We start from the raw sequence: 24,147 nt of genomic DNA on the forward strand, positions 1-24,147 counted from the left end.
CAGATTTCACGTAAGAACTTTTCAGTGGGATCTGCTGGACAAATGGTCCGGATCGCATCTTCAGATGCATCAGCGGATAACCCAATATCCAAGGACAAGGGTGTCTCTCCTGTGGTGGTTATAGAGTGCTCATCTTCTAGAGGGCCGCAGATTCGGCATTCAGGATTGGATGCTGGTAACCACGGAGCCCAGCCTGAGAGGCTGGGGAGCAGTCACACAAGGAAAAAATTTCCAGGGAGTGTGATCAAGTATGGAGACTTTTCTCCACATAAATATACTGGAGCTAAGGGTAAATTTATAATGCTCTAAGCTTAGCAAGACCTCTGCTTCAAGGTCAGCCGGTATTGATCCAGTGGGAAAAACATCACGGCAGTCGCCCACGTAAACAGACAGGGCGACACAAGAAGCAGGAGGGCAATGGCAGAAACTGCAAGGACTTTTCGCTGGGCGGAAAATCATGTGATAACACTGTCAGCAGTTTTTCATCCCGGGAATGGAAACTGGGAAGCAGACTTCCTCAGCACGACCTCCACCCGGGAGAGTGGAAACTTCATTGAGAAGTTTTTTCCACATGATTGTAAACCGTTGGGAAATACCAAAGGTGGACATGATGGCGTCCCGTCTGAACAAAAAACGGGACAGGTATTGCGCCAGGTCAAGAGACCCTCAGGCAATAGATGTGGACGTTCTGGTAACACCGTGGGTGTACCAGTCGGTGTATGTGTTCCCTCCTCTGCTTCTCATACCTAAGGTGCTGAGAATTATAAGACGTAGAGGAGTAAGAACTATACTCATGGCTCCGGATTGGCCAAGAAGGACTTGGTACCCGGAACTTCAAGAGATGCTTACAGAGGTCTTATGGCCTCTGCCGCTAAGAAGGGACTTGCTTCAGCAAGTACCATGTCTGTTCCAAGACTTACCGCAGCTGCGTTGTCGGCATGGCGATGGAAAGCCGGATCCTAAGGGAAAAAAGGCATTCCGGAAGAGGTCACTCCTACCCTGGTCAAAGCCAGAAAGGAGGTGACCGCACAACATTATCACCACGTGTGGCGAAAATATGTTGCGTGGTGTGAGGCCAGGAAGGCCCCACAAAGAAATTTCAACTCGGTCGTTTCCTGCATTTCCTGCAAACAGGAGTGTCTATGGGCCTCAAATTGGGGTCCATTAAGGTTCAAATTCGGCCCTGTAAATTTTCTTCCAGAAAGAATTGGCTTCAGTTCCTGAAGTCCAGAAGTTTGTCAAGGGAGTATTGCATATACAAACCCCTTTTTTGTGCCTCCAGTGGCACTGTGGGATCTCAACGTAGTTCTGGGATTCCTCAAATCACATTGGTTTAAAACCAGTCAAATATGTGGATTTGAAGCATCTCACATAAAAAGTGACCATGCTCTTGGCCCTGGCCTGGACCAGGCGAGTGTCAAATTGGTGGTTTTTTCTCAAAAAAGCCCATATCTGTTTGTCCATTCGGACAGGGCAGAGCTGCGGACTCGTCCCCAGTTCTCTCCCTAAGGTGGTGTCAGTGTTTCACCTGAACCAGCTTATTGTGGTGCCTTGCACCTACTAGGGACTTGGAGGACTCCAAGTTGCTAGAAGTTGTCAGGGCCCTGAAAATATGTTCCAGGACAGCTGGAGTCAGAAAATCTGACTCGCTGTTTATACTGTATGCACCCAACAAGTTGGGTGCGCCGGCTTCTAAGCAGTCGATTGCTCGTTGGATTTGTAACACAATTCAACTTGCACATTCTGAGGCAGGCCTGCCACAGTCTAAATCGGTTAAGGCCCATTCCACAAGGAAGGTGGGCTCATCTTGGGCGGCTGCCCGAGAGGTCTCGGCATTACAACTCTGCCGAGCAGCTACGTGGTCAGGGGAGAACACGTTTGTAAAATTCTACAAATTTGATATCCTGGCAAAAGAGGACCTGGAGTTCTCTCATTCGGTGCTGCAGAGTCATCCGCACTCTCCCGCCCGTTTGGGAGCTTTGGTATAATCCCCATGGTCCTTTCAGGAACCCCAGCATCCACTAGGACGATAGAGAAAATAAGAATTTACTTACCGATAATTCTATTTCTCGGAGTCCGTAGTGGATGCTGGGCGCCCATCCCAAGTGCGGATTATCTGCAATACTTGTACATAGTTACAAAAATCGGGTTATTATTGTTGTGAGCCATCTTTTCAGAGGCTCCGCTGTTATCATACTGTTAACTGGGTTTAGATCACAAGTTGTACGGTGTGATTGGTGTGGCTGGTATGAGTCTTACCCGGGATTCAAAATTCCTCCCTTATTGTGTACGCTCGTCCGGGCACAGTACCTAACTGGCTTGGAGGAGGGTCATAGGGGGAGGAGCCAGTGCACACCACCTGATCCTAGAGCTTTACTTTTTGTGCCCTGTCTCCTGCGGAGCCGCTATTCCCCATGGTCCTTTCAGGAACCCCAGCATCCACTACGGACTCCGAGAAATAGAATTATCGGTAAGTAAATTCTTATTTTTATTCAACAGAGGGCAGTGGAAGCATTAGAGGAGGTGGTTGTGGAAATGCCAGAGAGATGAAAATAAAAAAAACAAAGAAGAAATCAAGAAAGGATGAAGACAGCGACGACGAGTTACAAACTGCAAGCGCAAGTAACCTTATCATGCTATAGACCATATAATCTACAGTGTTTTGCCATTAATTGATCAGTTTACTGAATTACTTTTCTCCTTATATATATTTCTATTCTATTGAGTCAGTCACTTGGTTGTAATACGTACAAGTACACTATGTAGACAAAAGTGATTGACACCTCCCCGTGCAAGCGAAATGGTGTGCTTCTGCAGCAGACACGTGTTTGTGGAGGTTTAAAATAATAGAGGGGCTCCGATTACTGTAGATCATTTGCTAATGAAATGACTTGCCAGAGGGAGTTAGTTTGAAAAGGGGCTCATCGTAGGCCGCACGATCAGAGGCATGAATGTGAGGGAGGTTCCTAAATACTGTCTTGTGTCATTAATGCTTGGCAGAAGAATGGTCATTGCAGGAATGCACCTTACCCTGGAAGATACCCCAAACTGCAACCCAGGGACCGGAGAGTGCTAACCAGGCAGCTGCCAAAGAAAAGGGGTCATCCGATGCATACCATTACACACGAGTTCCAAATTTCCACTAATGTGCCGGTTTTGACAAGAACTCTTCATAGGGAGGCCCATGCACTTGAATATTATGGGTGAACATCTGGTCATAAACATCTAATCACAAAGAAGAATGCAGCCCAGCGATTACGATGATGTATAGAGTGCAAAAACTGAACAGAGTAACAATGGCGGCGAGTGTTATCGAGTGACAAATCACAATTTACACTTTTCAGATCAGGTGTTCACGTTTGGATTTGCTATGAGAACGTCTGATGCCAGAATGTACAGTACCGACAGTAAAACATGGAGGTGGTTGCGTTATGCTGTGGGGCTGTTTCAGCTGGTTTGGCATGACTCCACTAATTGTAATGCATAGTCACAAACTCTGAGAAGTATAGAGATGTTCTCGATAACTCTGCTCCCTACATTGTGGCAATTCTACGGAAACGAAGAATGTTTTTTTCTGTTACGTCCTAGAGGATGCTGGGGTCCACATTAGTACCATGGGGTATAGACTGGTCCACTAGGAGCCACTGGCACTTTAAGAGTTTGAGAGTGTGGGCTGGCTCCTCCCTCTATGCCCCTCCTACCAGACTCCGTTTAGAAAATGTGCCAAGAGGAACCGGTCACGGCTAGGGGAGCTCCATATGAGTTTTTGGGGTTTTTTTGTTTGTTTTTTTAATAGAGTTTAGGCACAGGGAGGCTGCTGACAACAGCCTCCCTGCTTCGAGGGACTAAGGGGGGGGAGTAGTGTCCGCCCTGAGGGGTCTGAGCCACTATCTCCACTGACAGGACACTGAGCTCCAGAGGGGATCGAACGTTCCCCGCCACAGGGGATCGCTCACCCCAGCAGCATGCCGCCACCCCCTTACAGAGCCAGAAGACTTCAGTGGCCCCCGTGGCAAGCGGGGAGCCGGTGTGAAGATGGCGGCAACAGGGTAGGGAGTGCAGTACTAACTGCGCTCCGGGGCTCAGCGGTACATAGTGCTGTGAGGGGCCCCCTGAGCCAGCGCCTACACCCTACACTGTCCAACAAGCCTGTCAGGGTCCCAGGATCGCTGCCAACACAATTCCTCAGGCCAGTATAAACTACAGGAAGGTGGGAAGCAGCGGACCCAGCCCCGTTCAGCGCCATCTTCCTGCCTGCAGAAGCGCTGACAGGGAGAGCTGTCCCTCCAAGTCAACTCCAGCTATCTTGTTTGGTACAAGGGGGTTGTAGAAGGGAGGGGGAGGCTGTGTAAAGTCTGTGTAGTCTATTAAGGTACACAGACAGTGCTGGTAGTGTCATTAGTTCCACCTTAAAAAGCGCTGTGAGTGGGTTGGCTCCAATCTCTGTGTCTCTCTGTGGCATACTTGAGGGAAACTGTGTCTGACATTTCCCTGTGTGGGTGTTTACTATCTCACGTAGCCATGTCTAGGGACTTGTGTCATATGCTGCAGAAGATGTTTCCTCTCAGGAGGGATCCATTCCATGTACACAGGATTGTAATGCTTTGTCTCAGATCCCTATTGTTGAAGCTAATACTGAGACTGAAACACAGGTGTTGAAGAAGTCTAGGGCAGTTTGGTCAGGCTTTGTCCCTATTCCTGCAAAATTTCCCTAGCATGTTCCCACAGAAACGTGCACTTGCCCAAATTATGCAAGATGACACGGATATCGATTCTGATACCTCAGACGGTGATGGGGACGTGCTGAGGGGGGCGGCATCCCTTGCAAAGGGGGGTGCAGCTCATGATAAGGCCATTAGAGATGTGTTAAACATTAATGACACTACACCTGAGCAGGTTGAGGAGGCTTACTTCACTGATGATAAGAAAGCCCTGCTAACCTTTCCCGCGTCTAAAGAATTATGCGCTATATTTGAAAAATCCTGGGAAAACCCGGAGAAAACATTCCAGATATCAAAGAGTTCTGGTTGCTTTTCCCTTCCCTGAGGAAGATGGGAAAACCCACCAACTGTTGACGCATCTGTCTCCAGACTGTCTAAAAAGGTGGTTTTACCTGTCCCTGGTTCTACCGCGTTGAAAAAAAACGGCTGATCGTAAGATTGACACTACGGTCAAATCCATATACACTGCTTCAGGAATGGCCTAAGGCCCACTATTGCCTGTGCATGGACTTCTAAAGCCATAGTAAAGTGGTGGCACATTACTAGAGGATTTGGATGCAATGGATAGTAGTGACATTGAATTGTTTTTACTTAACATACAGGATTCTGCAGGGTTTATGGTGGAATCTTTGAAAGACCTGGGTACGCTGACTGCACGGATATCCTCCATGTCGGTATCAGCTCGCCAATGATCTGCAGACGCGGAATCCAGGAGAAGTGTGGAGAACCTACCCTATGCTCTATTTGGTGAAGCATTGGATGCGTGGATTTCCATGGCAACCGCGGGTAAGTCACCTTTCCTTCCCTCTGCTACTCCTTCTACGAATAAACCGTTTTCTTCAGCTGTGCAGCAGTCCTTTCGGACCGCTAAGACAAAAAAGCCCAAGCCTTCAACCATTTTCTTTAGAGGTGGTCGGGCAAAATCCAAAAAGCCTGCACCCGCTTCTGGTTCCTAAAAATCCTCAGCATGATGGTGGACCTCAAAGCCTGGAGGACGGGCTGGTGGGTGCGAGACTCAGACGTTTCAGCCACGTCTGGGTGTCATTCGGCCTGGATCCCTGGGTACAGGATATTGTGTCCCAGGGGTACAGACTGGAGTTTCAAGAACTCCCGCCTCACCGATTTTTCAAATCAGGCTTGCCAGCTTTGCTGACAGACAGGGCGATCCTACAGGAAGCCATCCTAAAATTGGTAAAAATCACAGGTCATTGTCCCAGTTCCACCTCCACATTCCGATTTGGCCGCCTCACCAGGCTTATCTCAGATTTACACTGTTGGACAGTCACTATCAATTCCAGGCACTGCTATTTGGCCTCTCCACAGCACCGAGGGTGTTCACCAAGGTGATGGCCGAGATGATGGTTCTCCTCCGCAAACAGCGGGTGAACATGATCCAATATCTGCACGATCTGCTAATAAAGGCATCGTCAAGGGAGAGGTTGTTGCAGTCCATTGTTCTCACGACTCATCTGCTCAGGGAACACGGTTGGATCCTGAATTTTCCAAAATCACATTTGGAGCCGACCAGGGGGATGTCTTTTCTGGGAATGATCCTCGACACAGAAGTTCAGAGGGTGTGAGCGTTGGTGATACAAACAATGGACCGGGATGTCCTGAAGCCAGCCCGGGTTTCGGTTCATCAGTGCATTCGCCTTCTGGGGAAGATGGTGGCCTCTTACGAGGCTCTACAGTACAGAAGGTTTCATGCTCGGCCCTTCCAACTGGATCTCCTGGACAAATGGTTGGGTTCTCATCTACACATGCACCAGAGAATACGTCTGTCGCCAAAAGCCAGGATTTCAGTCCTCTGGTGGCTACAACTACCTGAACTTCTGGAGGGCCGCAGGTTCGGGATTCAGGACTGGATCCTTCTAACCACGGATGCAAGGTTCCGAGACTGGGGTGCAGTCACTCAAGGGGAATCCTTCAAAGCAAGGTGGTCAAGTCTGGAATCCAGCCTACCAATAAACATTTGGGAACTAAGAGCCGTCTACAACGGTCTTCTCCATGCGGCCCATCTTCTGCGAGATCGAGCCATTCAAGTGCAGTCGGACAATGTAACGACAGTGGCTTACATAAACCGATAGGGTGGAATGAAGAGCAGAGGTAACAAGAATCATCCTCTGGGCAGAAAAACACGCTTTGGCACTGTCAGCAATCTTCATTCCGGGAGTAGACAACTGGGAAGCGGACTTGCTCAGCAGACACGATCTCCATCCAGGATAGTGGGGACTTCATCCGGAGGTGTTCACGGAGGTAACAGATCTTTGGGGTGTACCTCAAATAGACATGATGGCCTCTCGTCTCAACAAGAAGCTTCAACGGTATTGTTCCAGGTCGAGGGACCCACAAGCCTTGGCGGTGGACGCCCTAGTGACTCCGTGGGTGTTCCAGTCGGTGTACGCGTTTCCTCCACTTCCACTCATTCCAAGAGTTCTAAAACTCATAAGGAGAACAAGAGTTCAGGCAATCCTCATTGCTCCGGACTGGCCAAGAAGGGCTTGGTACGTGGACTTTCTGGATCTACTGCTAGAAGAACCGAGGCCTTTTCCTCTTCGGGAGGACCTGCTGCAGCAGGGGCCGTTCGCTTATCAAGACTTACCGCGGCTACGTTTGACGGCATGGAGGTTAAACGCCAGATATTAGCTCGGAAGGGCATTCCGAACAAGGTTATTCCTACCCTGATACAGGCTAGGACAGGAGTAACATATAAACATTACCATCGTATTTGGAAAAAATATGTATCTTGGTGTGAGTCCAAGAAGTTTCCTATGGTGGAGTTTCAACTGGGACGGTTTCTCCTCTTCCTGCAAGCAGGTGTGGATATGGGCCTGAGGTTGGGATCCGTAAAGGTCCAGATTTCGGCCCTATCCATTTTCTTCTAGAAACAGTTGCCTTCCCTCCCGGATGTTCAGACTTTTTTGAAAGGGGTTCTGCACATTCAGCCTCCCTTTGTGCCGCCTACGGCACCATGGGATCTTAATGTGGTGCTGCAGTTTATCCATTCGGATTGGTTCGAGCCTCTACAGGAGGTTGAGGTCAAGTTTCTCACGTGGAAGGCTGTCACTTTGTTGGCCTTAGCTTTTGCTAGACGTGAGTCGGAGCTGGGGGCTATATCTTGATCTTCCATGAAGATAGAGCTGAGCATTCGGACATGTCAGCAGTTCCTTCCGAAGGTTGTGTCGGCATTTCATATCAACCAACCTATTGTGGTGCCAGTTGCTACTGACTCCTCAATTTCATCAAAGTCCTTGGATGTTGTAAGGGCTCTGAAAATCTATGTGAAGAGGACTACTCGTCACAGAAAATCGGACTCTTTGTCCTGTATGATACCAAGAAACTTGGGTGTCCTGCTTCTAAGCAGATGATCTCTCGCTGGATTATGTTCACTATCCAGCATGCGTATTCTACGGCAGGATTGCCGTGTCCTATGTCTGTTAAGGCCCACTCTACTCGTAAGGTGGGTTTTTCCTGGGCGGCTGCCCCGGGGTGTGTCTGTTTTACAGCTTTGCAGAGCGGCTACTTGGTCGGGGTCGAACACGTTTGCAAAGTTCCTCAAGTTCAATACCTTGGCCACTGAGGACCTGAAGTTTGGTCAATCAGTTCTGCAGGAGCCTCCGCGCTCTCCCTCCCGTTCTGGGAGCTTTGGTACATCCCCATGGTACTAATGTGGACCCCAGCATCCTCTAGGACTTAAGAGAAAATAAGATTTTAATTACCTACCGGTAATTCCTTTTCTCGTAGTCCGTAGAGGATGCTGGGCGCCTGCCCAGCGCTTTGTGATCCTGCAGTGGTTACTTTGTTCAATACTGCTTAGTTCTTGGTTTAGTACTGTTTTGTTACTTGGTTGAGTAATATATTGTTCAGCCGTTGCTGATGTTTCAAGCTAGTTAGCTTGGTTTGCCTTGTATGTGTGAGCTGGTGTGAATCTTGCCACTATCTGTGTAAAATCCTTCTCTGGAAGTTGTCCGTCTCCTCCAGCACAATTTCTAGACTGGGTCTGGTAGGAGTGGCATAGAGGGAGGAGCCAGCCCACACTCTCAAACTCTTAAAGTGCCAGTGGCTGCTAGTGGACCCATCTATACCCCATGGTACTAATGTGGAACCCAGCATCCTCTACGGACTACGATAAAAGGATTTACCGGTAGGTAATTAAAATCCTATTATCAGGACGACAATGCCAGCTGTCATGTTTCCAGGGCGATGTTGGACTGAAATACAGAAAATTCTGTAACCCAGATGGACTGCGTTCTAGGCCGACTCAACCTTCTTCAGTGTTGCAGTGGGTCACTGTACTTAAGGCAGAGTGGCACAACATACCGCCTTCTGTTGTCCAGGAACTTTTCAACAGTTTGCCAAAAATGTTGTCTACAGTAATAACTGCACATGGTGGACCTACAAAGTACTGACGTCAGTAAAATTTGGCTGATCTATTTGCTGTCGGTGTCCATTCACTTTTGTCTACATAGTGTAGTAACTAATACATCTAGTAACAAAGCATAATGTTTTTTTTTTGTTTGTTTTTTTAAGTCTATTTTAGAGTAATGCATTCATTTAAACTAGCACTAATGAAAAATAAAATCATGGTCATACTACGTTTTTGAACTTGTTCTGCCAAAGGTTCAGTCGCTACATGGCAGGATGCAGTTTTTCCCATGATTAATCTGAAATAAATAAACACTGTACCTCCCCCTGAGTGTAATAAAACTGATAAATAGTGGTCATATTGGTCTGTGAATGTTTGACACCATAATGTATTTAGCCTGCTGTTTAACTATGATTATATATCAGATAAGCTAAAGGAACGAGAGATCCCATTTATGTCCCTGGAAGAAATTCAAGATGTTTTAAGAAAACATGTTCCAGATTCTCCGGATGAGCTGATCGTTGAGCTGTCTGAAAATTTAATAAGGTTGGTTAATTAAATGTGATCAAGAGAGTTGTGTTTTAGCTCTTTATAACTGCCTTTTCATTTAACTAAACATGAAACGTTGCACAATACATGGCAATAGCTAAGGAAATAATATGCTAATGAGGAAAGTAGTATTTATATTGGCCATTTATTTCCCCAGTAGGGTCCCTGAGTTTTTCATTGAGATAGGGCGAGTTCTGCTTTTCACCCCAACGTGGTCTCGAGGATCCACGTTAAGCAGGAAATTGTAGTACCTTCTCTGTTTCAAGTATCTCTGGATGAAAGGGAATCCTGTTATCCTTTGTAATATTGTAAGATCTTGGATTTATGTTCCGAGGACAAAGAAATTTGTTATACGGAAAGTCTTTTTGTCTTGTATGATTTTCTGAGCAGACTATTGCTCACTGGATTATCGAAAATCTGCCAGGCCTAAGCGGGGGCAGGTTTTTTGGTTTCAGAAAATTGGCTTAGTTCACCGGTCTCTGGAGACTTCATTGGCGGTTAAGCATGCAATCTCTGAACAGCTCTGCAGAGCAGCGACTTTCAAGTGTGCATACTTTCACTAAATGTTGCTAATTTGATACTTTGATGCTCCAGGTGGAAGGTTCATCGAACTGCTCAGGAGCAGGGACCTTAGGGACTGCTTTGGAACTTCTCCAGTGTCCCTCAGGGAAGAACGAGATATCAGGATTTTTTACTCTCCGTAAATTCCCTTTCTCTAAATCTGTACAAGAAAGTTGATGCTCTCCCTTTCCTTTTTATTGTTTGTAGTATGATTGTGTCAGTATGATTGTGACAGGTGTCCCTTTCCTTCTCTTCATGTACACCGTTTGCTACTGACAGCAGTATGGCCATACAGGGTTTGGAGGAAGAGAAGGAGCCCAGGAACCTCTCACTCATTAACCCCTATGTCAAAGACACTGGGTTAGTGTCGAGGGGGTACTGTGTTAATCGGAGAAAGGGATTTTATGATGAGTAAAGTCTCCAGAAATTTGTATACAGGGGTGATGATGGGTGTTAGTGGAAACAGGGCTGTAACTAGGGTAGTACCTGCGGTGCCTTGCAAACAGTGCACATGCAGCGCTTATGCTCTGTGGGCGCAGAACCATCCAGCAGCTCCCACGGGGCCATTCGCCGCTGCTAGCTGCAGTGGTGCCCACTGTTATGTATGTAAAGGTGCGCTCATCTCCTTCTCTGGTGAGCACACCACTGCATACAAGGCAGCGCTGACGTACCCTGCATGCTCCCCTCTCTCCCAGCTTACCCAGTTTCCGGCTGTAAGTACAGCATCTCCTGGGAGACGTTCCTCCCAGCCCACTTCCATTGTCCCCTGTGCCACGGCGTTGGGGCGGGCGGGTGCAGTGGGCAGTCCAGTGAGTGGCTCAGCTCAGCAGGCAGTGGCACCAGTGTGAAGTCAGTACGGTCAGTCAGATAGTCAGTGACTGTGCCCCAGCCCTGCACACAGTCCAAACTCTATTTTGGTGTAATGTGTATAAGGGGCTTTACTGTATGGGGTAATGTGACTAACAAGACACTACTTTGTGGTGTAATACCATGTGCCTTCAGCGCTCATGGTCTTTGTTTTGAAAATTAAGAGAAGGGGGCACCAATTCTCTTTCTGGCACAGGGCACCGAAATGTCTAGTTACGGTTCTGAGTGGAAATGTTAGAGGATGATGTATAACAGGAATGTGTGTGGGGTAATTACAGGTGAGTTTGATAAGTCTGTGAGGAAAAATAAATGAAAGTGATGTGTATTTATAGAGACCGATCACTGCAACTTATGTTCACTTACAGTATGTATCTTATACTGTGTCTGGGGAATTTGGCTGAAGGTAGACCTAGAACATCTAACCCTCTAGACATGCCCCTACATTTTAGAAATTAAATATGTCTACTAGTTTTTCTCTTATGTCCTAGAGGATGCTGGGGACTCCGTAAGGACCATGGGGGTATAGACGGGCTCCGCAGGAGACATGAGCACTATAAAGAAACTTTAGAATGGGTGTTCACTGGCTCCTCCCTCTATGCCCCTCCTCCAGACCTCTGTTAGTTCCTGTGCCCAGAGGAGACTGGGTGCATTACAGGGAGCTCTCCTGAGTTTCTCTGAAAAAATAATTTTGTTAGGTTTTTTATTTTCAGGGAGCACTGCTGGCAACAGGCTCCCTGCATCGTGGGACTGAGGAGAGAAGCAGACCTACTCAAGTGATAAGTTCTGCTTCTTAGGCTACTGGACACCATTAGCTCCAGAGGGAGTCGGAACGCAGGTCTCCCCTCGCAGTTCGTCCCAAAGCCGCGCCGCCGTCCTCCTCACAGAGCTGGAAGAAAGAAGCCGGGTGAGTATAAGAAGAAAGAAGACTTCAAAGGTGGCAGAAGACTTCAGATCTTCCCTGAGGTAAGCGCGCAGCGTTACCGCTGCGCGCCATTGCTCCCACACACAACACACACTGCAGGCACGGATGGGTGCAGGGGGAAGGGGGGCGCCGTGGGCAGCAATATTACACCTCTAGGACTGGCTAGTACATATATAGGCTGCGGAGGCAGTATATATTAAAATCCCCCGCCAGTATTACAAAATTGAGCGGGACCGAAGCCCGCCGCTGGGGGGGGAGGGGGGGGGGGGCGGAGCTTGATCCCACAGCACTAACCAGCGCCATTTTCTCCACAGAGCACTGCAGAGAAGCTGGCTCCCCGGACTCCCCTGCTGAACACGGTGACACAGGGCAGAAAAGAGGGGGGGGGGGGGGGGGGGCATTTGTAAGGCGCAGTGAGTGTATTATATACAGATAATTATATATAAAAGCGCTATTTATCTGGGAATTTTGTTTCCAGTGTGAGTCGGCGCTGGGTGTGTGCTGGCATACTCTCTCTCTGTCTCTCCAAAGGGCCTTATTGGGGAACTGTCTCCATATAAATGTATCCCTGTGTGTGTGAGGGTGTCGGTACGAGTGTGTCGGCATGTCTGAAGCGGAAGGCTCATCTAAGGAGGAGGTGGAGCAGATGATTGTGGTGTCTCCGTCGGCAACGCCGACACCTGATTGGTTGGACATGTGGAATGTTTTAAATGCAAATGTGACTTTATTACATAAAAGGAGGGACAAAGCAGAGTCCAGGGAAAAAGCAGGGAGTCAATCCATGGCTTTAGCTGTGTCACAGGGCCCTTCAGGGTCCCAAAAACATCCTCTATCCCAAATAGCAGACACTGATACCGACACGGATTCTGACTCCAGTGTCGACTACGATGATGCAAGGTTACACCCAGGGGTGGCCAAAAGTATTCATTATATGATAATTGCAATAAAAGATGTTTTGCATATCACAGATGACCCCTCTGTCCCTGACACGAGGGTGCACATGTTTAAGGAAAGAAACCTGAGGTAACCTTTCCCCCATCTCATGAGCTAAACGAGTTATTTGAAAAAGCTTGGGAAACTCCAGATAAAAAACTGCAGATTCCCAAGAGGATTGGCGTATCCTTTTCCTGCATGGGACAGGGTACGGTGGGAATCCTCGCCCAGGGTGGACAAGGCTTTAACGCGCTTGTCCAAGAAGGTGGCGCTACCGTCTCCAGACACGGCAGCCCTCAAGGATCCTGCTGATCGCAGACAGGAAACTACCTTAAAATCTATTTATACACATACGGGTGCTTTACTCAGGCCGGCAATAGCATCGGCATGGGTATGTAGCGCAGTTGCAGCTTGGACAGATACCTTGTCAGCTGACATTGATACCCTAGACAGTGATCGCGCTGAGCCCAAAAAAAAGTGGGTCCCAGGGACCCCTCACTTTTAAAAATTGGGGTCCTACCGGTTCTGTTCTGGGTCCCATCGGAATTAAGGTTTTTATTAATATTAATCTTATTTGGACACTACAGAAGTGTTGCAAGGTGGGGGAATGGGGTGACAGTGCTGCTGGGCTGTGTAACATGCAGTACACTCTGCCCCAGAGCTTTAACTAGATATTTTGGTGCCCTTTGGCAGAAAGTGAATTGGAGCTCCACCTGCCAGAATCGAAACTACAGGCGGTGCGCGCCGCAGGCGCGCGCAAAAATTTACGGGCATGGCTTCATGGGGAAGGGGCGTGACCACATAATAGTGCCAATTCACATTACACCACACTGTAGCGCCGCTTATACACATTGCACCAGGTAGAATCTCCTATATACACTGCGCCAGGTAGAGCACGTTATACACACTGCGCCAGGTAGAGCACGTTATACACACTGCGCCAGGTAGAGCACGTTATACACACTGCGCCAGGTAGAGCACGTTATACACACTGCGCCAGGTAGAGCACGTTATACACACTGCGCCAGGTAGAGCACGTTATACACACTGCGCCAGGTAGAGCACGTTATACACACTTCACCAGGTAGAATCTCCTATATACACTGCGCCAGGTAGAGCACGTTATACACACTGCACCAGGTAGAGCACGTTATACACACTGCGCCAGGTAGAGCACGTTATACACACTGCGCCAGGTAGAGCACGTTATACACACTGCGCCAGGTAGAGCACGTTATACACACTGCGCCAGGTAGAGCACGTTATACACACTGCGCCAGGTAGAGCACGTTATACACACTGCGCCAGGTAGAGCACGTTATACACACTGCGCCAGGTAGAGCACGTTATACACACTGCGCCAGGTAGAGCACGCCGTTATACACACTGCGCCAGGTAGAGCACGCCGTTATACACATTGCGCCAGGTAGAGCACGCCGTTATACACACTGCGCCAGGTAGAGCACGCCGTTATACACATTGCGCCAGGTAGAGCACGCCGTTATACACACTGCGCCAGGTAGAGCACGCCGTTATACACATTGCGTCAGGTAGAGCACGCCGTTATACACATTGCGTCAGGTAGAGCACGCCGTTATACACATTGCGCCAGGTAGAGCACGCCGTTATACACATTGCGTCAGGTAGAGCACGCCGTTATACACATTGCGTCAGGTAGAGCACGCCGTTATACACATTGCGTCAGGTAGAGCACGCCATTATACACATTGCGCCAGGTAGAGCACGCCGTCATACACATTGCGTCAGGTAGAGCATGCCGTTATACACATTGCGTCAGGTAGAGCATGCCATTATACATATTGCGCCAGGTAGAGCACGCCGTTATACACATTGCGCCAGGTAGAGCACGCCGTTATACACATTGCGCCAGGTAGAGCACGTACCTTCCGCACCACCAGGGCCCTGTGCTGTCACCGCTGTTTCCGTCAGGTAAAAGAAGTGAGAATAAGTTTGAGGGGGGGGGGGGGGGGCACCTCGGGAACAGGCTCCCCTGTCACAGGCCCGCTAGCTGGGCGTCCGTAGGGATGCTGGGGACACCTGATGGTAATGGTGCAGCCCACTCTTCTCACGGCAGCAGTATGGTGGCAGAGCACGGCAGGGGCTGGAGGTGAGGTTCCTGGCCGGTCACCGCTGCTCTCCTTCACACAGATCGCGGGAGAGCACACTGGAGACAGCCGAGAGGGAGGCAGATATCGGGTTGGGAGGGAGCTGCAGTTCACGGTCTTGGCGAGTCACCGCCCGCCCGCAGCACAGCGTACAGCAGCCGCAGAGCCGTCTTCTCTCTCTGTCCGGCCCCCGTGTGAAGCCACTGCACGTGACCAGGAGGGGGCACCGCCAGACTGCCAGTGGTAAGGCTCCACCTCCGCTCTGTACGGGCAAGAAGCGCCGTCGCCGTCAATTTACAAGGAGTTGGCTGCAGCGGAGTGCGTCCCCGGGGACCCTCACATTTTTGAAAAGTGAGTCCCCGCCTTCAGATCCGGGTAAAATACGCGCTCTAGCGCGTATTTGCGAACACTGCCTAGATAGGGATACCATTTTATTGACCTTAGGTCACATTAAAGACGCAGTCTTATATATGTGAGACGCTCAGAGAGACGTTGGGCTGCTAGGTTCGAGAGCCAACGCCATGGCGATTTCGCCTAGGCGAGCCCTGTGGACCCGCCAATGGACAGGTGATGCCGACTCAGAGGCATATGGAGGTTTTACCTTACAAGGGTGAGGTTTTATTTGGGGAAGGTCTCGCGGACCTCAGCTACCGCGGGTAAATCTACTTTTTTGCCTTTTGTTCCCCCACAGCAAAAGAAAACTCCACAATATCAGATGCAGTCCTTTCGGTCGCATAAGTCCAGAAGAGGTCGGGGTTCATCCTTCCTCGCCAGAGGTAAGGGTAGAGGGAAAAGAACGCCTGCTACGGCTAGTTCCCAGGAGCAGAAGTCCTCCCCGGCTTCCACTAAATCCACCGCATGACGCTGGGGCTCCACTGAGGGAGTCCGCACTGATAGGGGCACGTCTTCGACTCTTCAGCCAGGTCTGGGTTCTGTCAGACGTGGATCCTTGGGCGCAGGAAATTGTGTCCCAAGGCTACAAACTGGAATTCGAAGAGGTACCTCCTCCTCGATTTTTCAAGTCGGCCTTGCCAGCTACAGAGAGGGAAATAGTGTTAGCTGCAATTCAAAAGCTGTGTCAACAGCAAATGATTATCAAGGTTCCCCTAGTCCAACAGGGGAAAGGGTACTATTCAACCCTGTTCGTGGTCCCGAAACCGGATGGCTCAGTCAGACCCATTTTAAATCTAAAATCCCTAAACCTGTACTTGAAAAAGTTAAAATTCAAGATGGAATCGCCTCGGGCAGTGATCTCCAGCTTGGAAGGGGGGGATTTTCTGGTGTCACTAGACATAAAGGATGCATACCTTCATGTCCCCATATATCCTCCTCTTCAGGAGTACCTGAGATTCGCTGTACAGGACTATCATTACCAGTTTCAGACGTTGCCGTTTGGGCTTTCCACGGCCCCGAGGATTTTCACCAAGGTGATGGCGGAGATGATGGTGCTCCTGCGCAGGCAGGGAGTCACAATTATCCCGTACTTGGACGATCTCCTGATAAAAGCGTGTCGCTCTCCCTGAGAGTGCTACTACAGCACGGTTGGATTCTAAATCTGCCAAAGTCTCAATTGATTCCAACGACTCGTCTATCATTCCTAGGCATGATTCTGGACACGGAACAGAAGAGGGTTTTTCTCCCAATGGAAAAAGCCCAGGACCTCCAGAACATGGTCAGAGACCTGCTAAAACCAAAAAGAGTGTCTGTTCATCAATGCACTCGAGTTCTGGGAAAAATGGTGGCAGCCTACGAGGCCATCCCCTTCGGCAGGTTCCATGCGAGGACATTTCAGTGGGACCTTCTGGACAAGTGGTCCGGGTCCCATCTACAAATACATCAGAAGATAAGCCTGTCCCCCAGGGCCAGGGTGTCTCTCCTGTGGTGGCTGCAGAGTGCTCACCTTCTAGAGGGTCGCAGGTTCGGCATTCAAGACTGGGTTCTGATAACCACGGACGTGAGCCTCCAAGGATGGGGAGCAGTCACACAAGGAAGGAATTTTCAGGGACTACGATCAAGCCAGGAGGCTTGTCTACACATCAACGTACTGGAATTGAGGGCCATATAAAACGGCCTACGACAAGCGGTGAATCTTCTTCGCGACCTACCGGTTCTGATTCAATCAAACAACGTCACAGCCGTGGCTCATGTAAACCGCCAAGGTGGGACAAGGAGCAGAGTGGCTATGGCGGAAGCCACCAGGATTCTTCGCTGGGCGGAAAATCACATAAGCGCTCTGTCAGCAGTCTTCATTCCGGGAGTGGACAGCTGGGAAGCAGACTTCCTCAGCAGACACGATCTCCATCCAGGAGAGTGGGGACTTCATCAAGAAGTTTTTGCAGAGATAACAAGTCATTGGGGACTTCCTCAAGTAGACATGATGGCGTCACGCCTCAACAAGAAACTTCGGAGGTATTGTGCCAGGTCAAGGGACCCTCAGGCAGTAGCGGTGGACGCCCTGGTGACACCATGGGTGTTTCAGTCGGTCTATGTGTTCCCTCCTCTTCAGCTCATCTCAAAAATATTGAGAATCATAAGACGAAAAAGAGTGCAGACAATACTCATTGTTCCAGATTGGCCTCGAAGGGCCTGGTATTCAGATCTTCAGGAAATGCTCACAGAAGATCCGTGGCCTCTTCCTCTCAGGGAGGACTTGTTGCAGCAGGGGCCCTGCGTGTTCCAAGACTTACCGCGGTTACGTTTGACGGCATGGGGGTTGAACACCGAATCCTAGCTGGGAAAGGTATTTCGGAAGAAGTCATCCCTACGCTGATCAAGGCTAGGAAGGAGGTGATTGGGAAACATTATCACCGTATCTGGAGGAGGTATGTATCTTGGTGTGAAGCCAAGAATGCTCCTACGGAAGATTTCCATCTGGGCCGTTTTCTCCACTTTCTACAGACAGGAGTGGATATGGGCCTGAAGTTAGGCTCCATTAAGGTGCAGATTTCGGCCCTATCTATTTTCTTTCAGAAGGAATTGGTTTCTCTTCCAGAAGTCCAGACTTTTGTAAAGGGAGTGCTGCACATCCAGCCTCCTTTTGTGCCCCCAGTGGCACCATGGGACCTTAACGTGGTGTTACAGTTCCTAAACTCTCACTGGTTTGAACCGCTTCATGCGGTTTAATTAAAATTTCTCACTTGGAAGGTGGTCATGTTGTTGGCCTTGTCATCTGCGAGGCGGGTGTCCGAATTGGCGGCCTTGTCTTTATAAGAGCCCCTATCTGATTTTCCATATGGATAGAGTGGAGTTGAGGACTCGTCCTCAATTTTTGCCCAAGGTGGTTTCATCATTTCATATGAACCAGCCTATTGTGGTGCCTGTGGCTGCGGGTGACTTGGAGGACTCCAAGTCCCTGGATGTAGTCAGGGCCTTAAAAATCTATGTAGCCAGGACGGCTCGGGTTAGGAAAACAGAGGCACTGTTTGTCCTGTATGCAGCCAACAAACTTGGCGCTCCTGCTTCAAAGCAGACTATTGCTCGCTGGATCTGTAACAAGATTCAGCAGGCGCATTCTACGGCTGGATTGCCGTTACCAAATTCGGTAAAGGCCCATTCCACTAGGAAGGTGGGCTCTTCTTGGGCGGCTGCCCGAGGCTTCTCGGCTTTACAGCTTTGCCGAGCAGCTACCTGGTCGGGTTCAAACACTTTTGCAAAGTTCTATAAGTTTGATACCCTGGCTGATGAGGACCTTGCGTTTGCTCAGTCGATGCTGCAGAGTCGTCCGCACTCTCCCGCCCGGTCTGGAGCTTTGGTATAAACCCCATGGTCCTTACGGAGTCCCCAGCATCCTCTAGGACGTAAGAGAAAATAAGATTTTAAACCTACCGGTAAATCTTTTTCTCCTAGTCCGTAGAGGAAGCTGGGCACCCGTCCCAGTGCGGACTATTTTCTGCAAGGCTTGTATATAGTTATTGCTTACATAAGGGTTATGTCACAGTTGAAATCAGTCTTTGCCTGATACTGTTTTGTTCATATTGTTAACTGGTTGCGTATATTACAGGTTGGATGGTGTGGTCTGGTATGAATCTTGCCCTTGGATTAACCAAAATCCTTTCCTCGTACTGTCCGTCTCCTCTGGGCACAGTTCTCTAACTGAGGTCTGGAGGAGGGGCATAGAGGGAGGAGCCAGTGCACACCCATTCTAAAGTTTCTTTATAGTGCCCATGTCTCCTGCGGAGCCCGTCTATACCCCATGGTCCTTACGGAGTCCCCAGCATCCTCTACGGACTAGGAGAAAAAGATTTACCGGTAGGTTTAAAATCTTTTTTTCGTTTTATCATTTTTTTATTTAATATTAGCTGTATATGTATCTCACCTTGACATTTCTGTTGTGATTAGAACTGTTAGTATGAAGCAGCAAACGTCTGCAGTGGGTCAGTATAAAGCTACAATAGTGTTGTTACAGCTAAATAGAAGTACAACAGATTTCATTTGGTAGAAATCCATTTACTACCACATCTACATAAAAGATACCGGGAGGAGCATTACATTGACTACTCATGGCTTTTCTTACAGATGTGTTGTTAGTGGTTTCACTAAACTATTTAAAATATACTTACTTTTTCTGCAGCGGGGTACTCTGGATTCCACAGGGAATAACATCGGGATGTAAAGTTGGATCATGATCCGAGGCACCAACAGGCTAAAGCTTTGACTATTCCCAGGATGCACTGCACTGCCTCCTCTATAGCCCCACCTCCATGCACTGGAGCTCAGTTTGTAAGTTGGTGCCTGCAGTGCAGGTCACTAAAGGGGGGGCTGCGCTAGGCAGCCCTGAAGAGAGCTTTTCTAGAAGACTTCAAGGGCCGCAGCACAAGCACTAGTTGCAGTGTATGTCATGTTGACATTCTGTGCTGCGACTTCATCACCTCCCTCAGCGGCGCTGCATACTCCCGCAGCCTGGTTCCCGGGTACTTACAGCGGAGGCGCTTCGGTCATCAGGCACACATCACCACTGCTGCTCTTCTGGATCGCGTGCCCGCACTTCAGGAAGGAGGTAAGAGGGTCCCCCAGGTGGGACCTGCCAGTAAATCGAGATCCGGTCGCGGTCCCAGGAGACGGACCGCGCTGCTTGCATGGACACTGTGGCCATGAAGGGACCCCACTATATCCACCAGGGCAGGGAGCACAGGTCGGATTTTCAAAAATCCGTTTGTTATAGGCTCCATAGTACCCGGTGATGAAGTCCAGCAGAGGGGATAAGGCGTTGACCCGTAGACCCTCCCCCAGCTCCAGGTGCCATCTACAGCAGGTGTTCCCGCCCTGGAGCTGCATTTCTCTCTCTCCCTCACTCCCTGTCAGCGTTTGGGTGCCATTTCACATAGCTGTGCTGATCCTGGGACTCCTCTGTAAAGCCGCCTGCCCTGTGCATTTACAGGACACTTAAGTATTCTACATGTCGTTTAGACAGCGTTAGTTAAAAACAAGTGCACTACTATATGAAGTGATATACATCCAGTGTTTACTGTGCATTGTTATATATGTATATATACATTTCTATATGTAGTATTACTAGTCCAATACAGTTTTATTGGTTATATGTAAGAATTTCTGCATTGTACCTGTGACTGTGTGTGCTTATAGCTGCTGTGTGGTTTCTATTCTGTGTATCACAGATATTGCTATCACTATATTCTGTACCCTGGAGGGCTAAGTGCGTCAGAGTCTCATATACCATATAGTGTTCCACAGGATATACTGTTTTGTATTTTTCACTGTGTGTTTGTCACCTCACACCGCTTAAATACTCTGTGCTTTACATTTGCTGTCACATAATACAGGGTTTGTTTGTTTTTTGCAGGTATTGTTTTTGTCTGGCTATATTGTACTGTTGCGCCCTAAGGCTGCATTCCCAATAATGTCTGCAACACGGGGCGGGAAATCCACAGACGCTCCTGCATCATGCAGTGCTGGTGGCACGGATTTGACTGAGGAAAAGGTTTCAGCTGAGGGTTCAAGTACTGGGTGCCCTGCACCTTCCAGTCAGTCTGCAGCACCTGTGGCTAATGCAGACCCACCTTGGGCTGCTTTTTCAAATACACTGACTACGCTTGTAATACGACTTACGCCCCCTGTGGGTGTGCCATTACAGCCGCAAATTGTCCCTGTAGTTAATCTGCCATTGGCGGATACTCTGTCAACCTAATTACAGCAATTAAATCAGTCCTTGGTTAAACACAAACCTAACCCTCACCCTACTGGGACCAAAGGGTCCTGTAAGCGGGCCATTTCTTCCTCACAATCCACTAATATTTTGGATGATTCCTCCAATGAGGATGGGGATTATACTGATCCTTCTGATACGGATACAGTTGTTTCTGATGAGGAATCTACAACTCAGGTTGATGTTCCTGAACTAGTTGAGGCTATCAAGCTGATTCTCCAGATTGATGATGAGATTGAATCTCCTACTACGTCTAAGAAACCTGATAAGTTTAAACGTCAGAAGGTTGCTAAAGTAGTTTTACCTCATTCTGACCTCTTAATTGACATACGCCAGGAAGCCTGGTCATGTCCAAGAAAGACATTTTCCCTGTCTAAAAGGATATTGGCTCGTTATTCTATCCCTGCGGAGTTAAGTAACAAGTGGGAAACTCCACCACCGGTGGACTCTCATGTCGCCCGTCTTGTGGTGTCTTTTACTCTGCCTGTCACCACTGTCAGTTTACTGAAGGAACTGACGGATAAGCGTGTGGAGGGATGCCTGAAGTCTATCTACACACTTACCGGTGCTGTACATAGACCCACTATGGCAGCCTCTTGGGCTGCAAAAGCTATTGAAGCATGGGTTCAGGCAGCTGAGGGTGAGCTACCTCTAAATTTTTCTGACACTGCCAGACAATATCTGTCGTATATTACCACAGCCTCTCACTATATTCAGGAGGCGGCTTCTGATGCTGGTGTAATGGCAGCCAAGGCGTCTACTACGTCTATCCTGGCTCGCCGGATTTTGTGGTTAAGGTCCTGGAAAGTGGACCAGGACTCCAAAAAGACCTTGGAGGTGCTCCCTTTTAAGGGGGACATACTATTTGGGGAGGATCTTAACAAGATTGTGACTGACTTGGCCAAGACTGCATGTCTCCAAAGTACTAATCCTACTGCGCCGAAGGCTAAGAGTACCACTTTGCTTTACCTGGAGGTCGAAAGGAATGAAAAGGGTCAAGCGTATGAGCGACAGCCTTGTACTTCCAAAACCACTAAGCCTAAATCTAAACATTCCTGGGCCGCCCGTCAGCCTGCTTCCAAACAGGACAAGCCTGCAGGATGACTGGGCGGGCCTCCCCTGGGGGACCCCATGGTGGGAGGCCGACTTCTACAGTTCGCCCAGGCCTGGTTAAGGACCACTTCGGCCACCTGGGTGCGGGAAGTTTTCTCTCACGGGTACGCAATCTCTTTCAAGAGACGCCCCCTCAACAGTTCTGCTCGGCGGTTATCACTTTGGATCCGCTGAAATCACAAACTCTACACTTGGTTGTACAATCTCTCCTAGATACTGGAGTGATTGTGCCGGTACCTCTGTCTCAAAGAGGCAGGGGTTACTATTCGACCCTGTTTCTAGTCCCGAAACCAAATGGGTCCTACCGGCCTATACTCAACCTCAAATCTTTGAACAAATTTGTGAGGGTATTCAAATTCCGTATGGAAACTCTGCGCTCTATTGTACTGTCTATGGATCCCAAGGACTATATGGTATCCCTGGACATACAGGATGCTTACCTGCACATACCTATTGCCATATCGCATCAGCAATATCTGTGGTTTGCTATTGGCAACCTACAGGTACATTATCAATTCCAGGCTTTGCATTTCGGACTGACCACGGCTCCTCGAATCTTCACCAAGGTCATGACTGCTCTTCTCGCCGTCAGGGTGTCAGGATCATGCCGTATTTGGACGACTTGCTGATCCTGGCAAACTCCCCAGAGGTACTCCTCAGTCATCTGGAACTGACGGTCCAATTCCTTCAAGCCCATGGGTGGCTCATCAACTGGAAGAAGTCCTCGCTGGTTCCTGCTCAGAGCATGGTGCACCTCGGGGCATTGCTGGACACACACAACCATTGATTGTTCTTGTCTCCAGAGAAAGTCCTGAAACTTCAGGACAGGATCAGATACTTCCTAACTCGGCAGAGAGTCTCAATACACTCAGCGATGCAAGTACTAGGCCTCATGGTGTCTGCATTCGACATGGTAGAGTTCGCTCAATTTCATTCCTGCCCTCTGCAATGATTAATCCTTTCCAAGTGGAACGGCCTGCCTCACCAGATCAGGTCTCAAATGATCTCCTTGACTCTGGAGGTTCATCTGTCACTGAGCTGGTGGCTACAGGACCAACAGTTGAGCAGGGGCCGTCCCTTCTGGATCTCCAGCTGGGTCTTCCTAACAGCGGACGCCAGTCTGCGGGGTTGGGGCGCGGTGTTGGAGCAACACTCTCTCCAGGGTCGGTGGACCAAGGAGGAATCTCTCCTCCCGATAAACATTCTGGAATTGCGGGCAGTGTTCAATGCGTTGACACTGGCCCTGCCTCTGGTACAGAACAGGCCTGTTCAAATACAATCAGACAACGCCATCATGGTGGCATACATAAATCATCAAGGCAGCACTCGAAGTCGCATGGCAATGATGGAAGTGTAAAAAATTCTCCCAATGGGCGGAACGCCATCTGCAAGCCATATCGGCAGTGTTCATTCCGGGAGTCCTCAACTGGGAAGCGGACTTCCTCAGTCGTCAGGACGTACACGCCGGAGAGTGGAGTCTTCATCCTGAAGTCTTTCAACTCCTAGTGGACAAGTGGGGCCTACCAGATGTAGACCTGATGGCGTCTCGACACAATCAAAAGGTTCCGGTCTTCAGAGCAAGGACAAGGGATCCTCAAGTAGCGTTCGTGGACGCACTGGCAATTCCATGGAACTTTCGGCTGCCATATGTGTTCCCTCCAGTGTCACTCCTGCCCAGGGTACTACGAAAGTTCAAACAAGAAGGAGGAGTACTACTTCTAGTCGCTCCAGCGTGGCCCAGATGGCATTGGTTCTCAGACCTGCGGGGCCTCTCGACAGCATCCTCTTCTACTTCCTCAACGCCCAGACCTCCTTGTTCAGGGCCC

At 49.1% G+C, this 24,147-nt stretch overlaps 1 protein-coding gene across 1 annotated transcript in view; it reads left to right on the top strand.

Annotated features, from left to right (window-relative positions):
- UFL1 (UFM1 specific ligase 1) overlaps nucleotides 1-24,147 on the top strand; it is a 199,640-nt gene that overhangs the window by 110,810 nt on the left and 64,683 nt on the right. The window contains exons 12-13 of the mRNA XM_063917010.1: nucleotides 2,500-2,622; nucleotides 9,513-9,633. Coding sequence (XP_063773080.1) covers nucleotides 2,500-2,622; nucleotides 9,513-9,633 — 244 coding nt within the window. The remainder of the gene's footprint in view (nucleotides 1-2,499; nucleotides 2,623-9,512; nucleotides 9,634-24,147) is intronic.

Source organism: Pseudophryne corroboree, chromosome 4, assembly GCF_028390025.1.
Source record: "Pseudophryne corroboree isolate aPseCor3 chromosome 4, aPseCor3.hap2, whole genome shotgun sequence".
NCBI lineage: Eukaryota > Metazoa > Chordata > Amphibia > Anura > Myobatrachidae > Pseudophryne > Pseudophryne corroboree.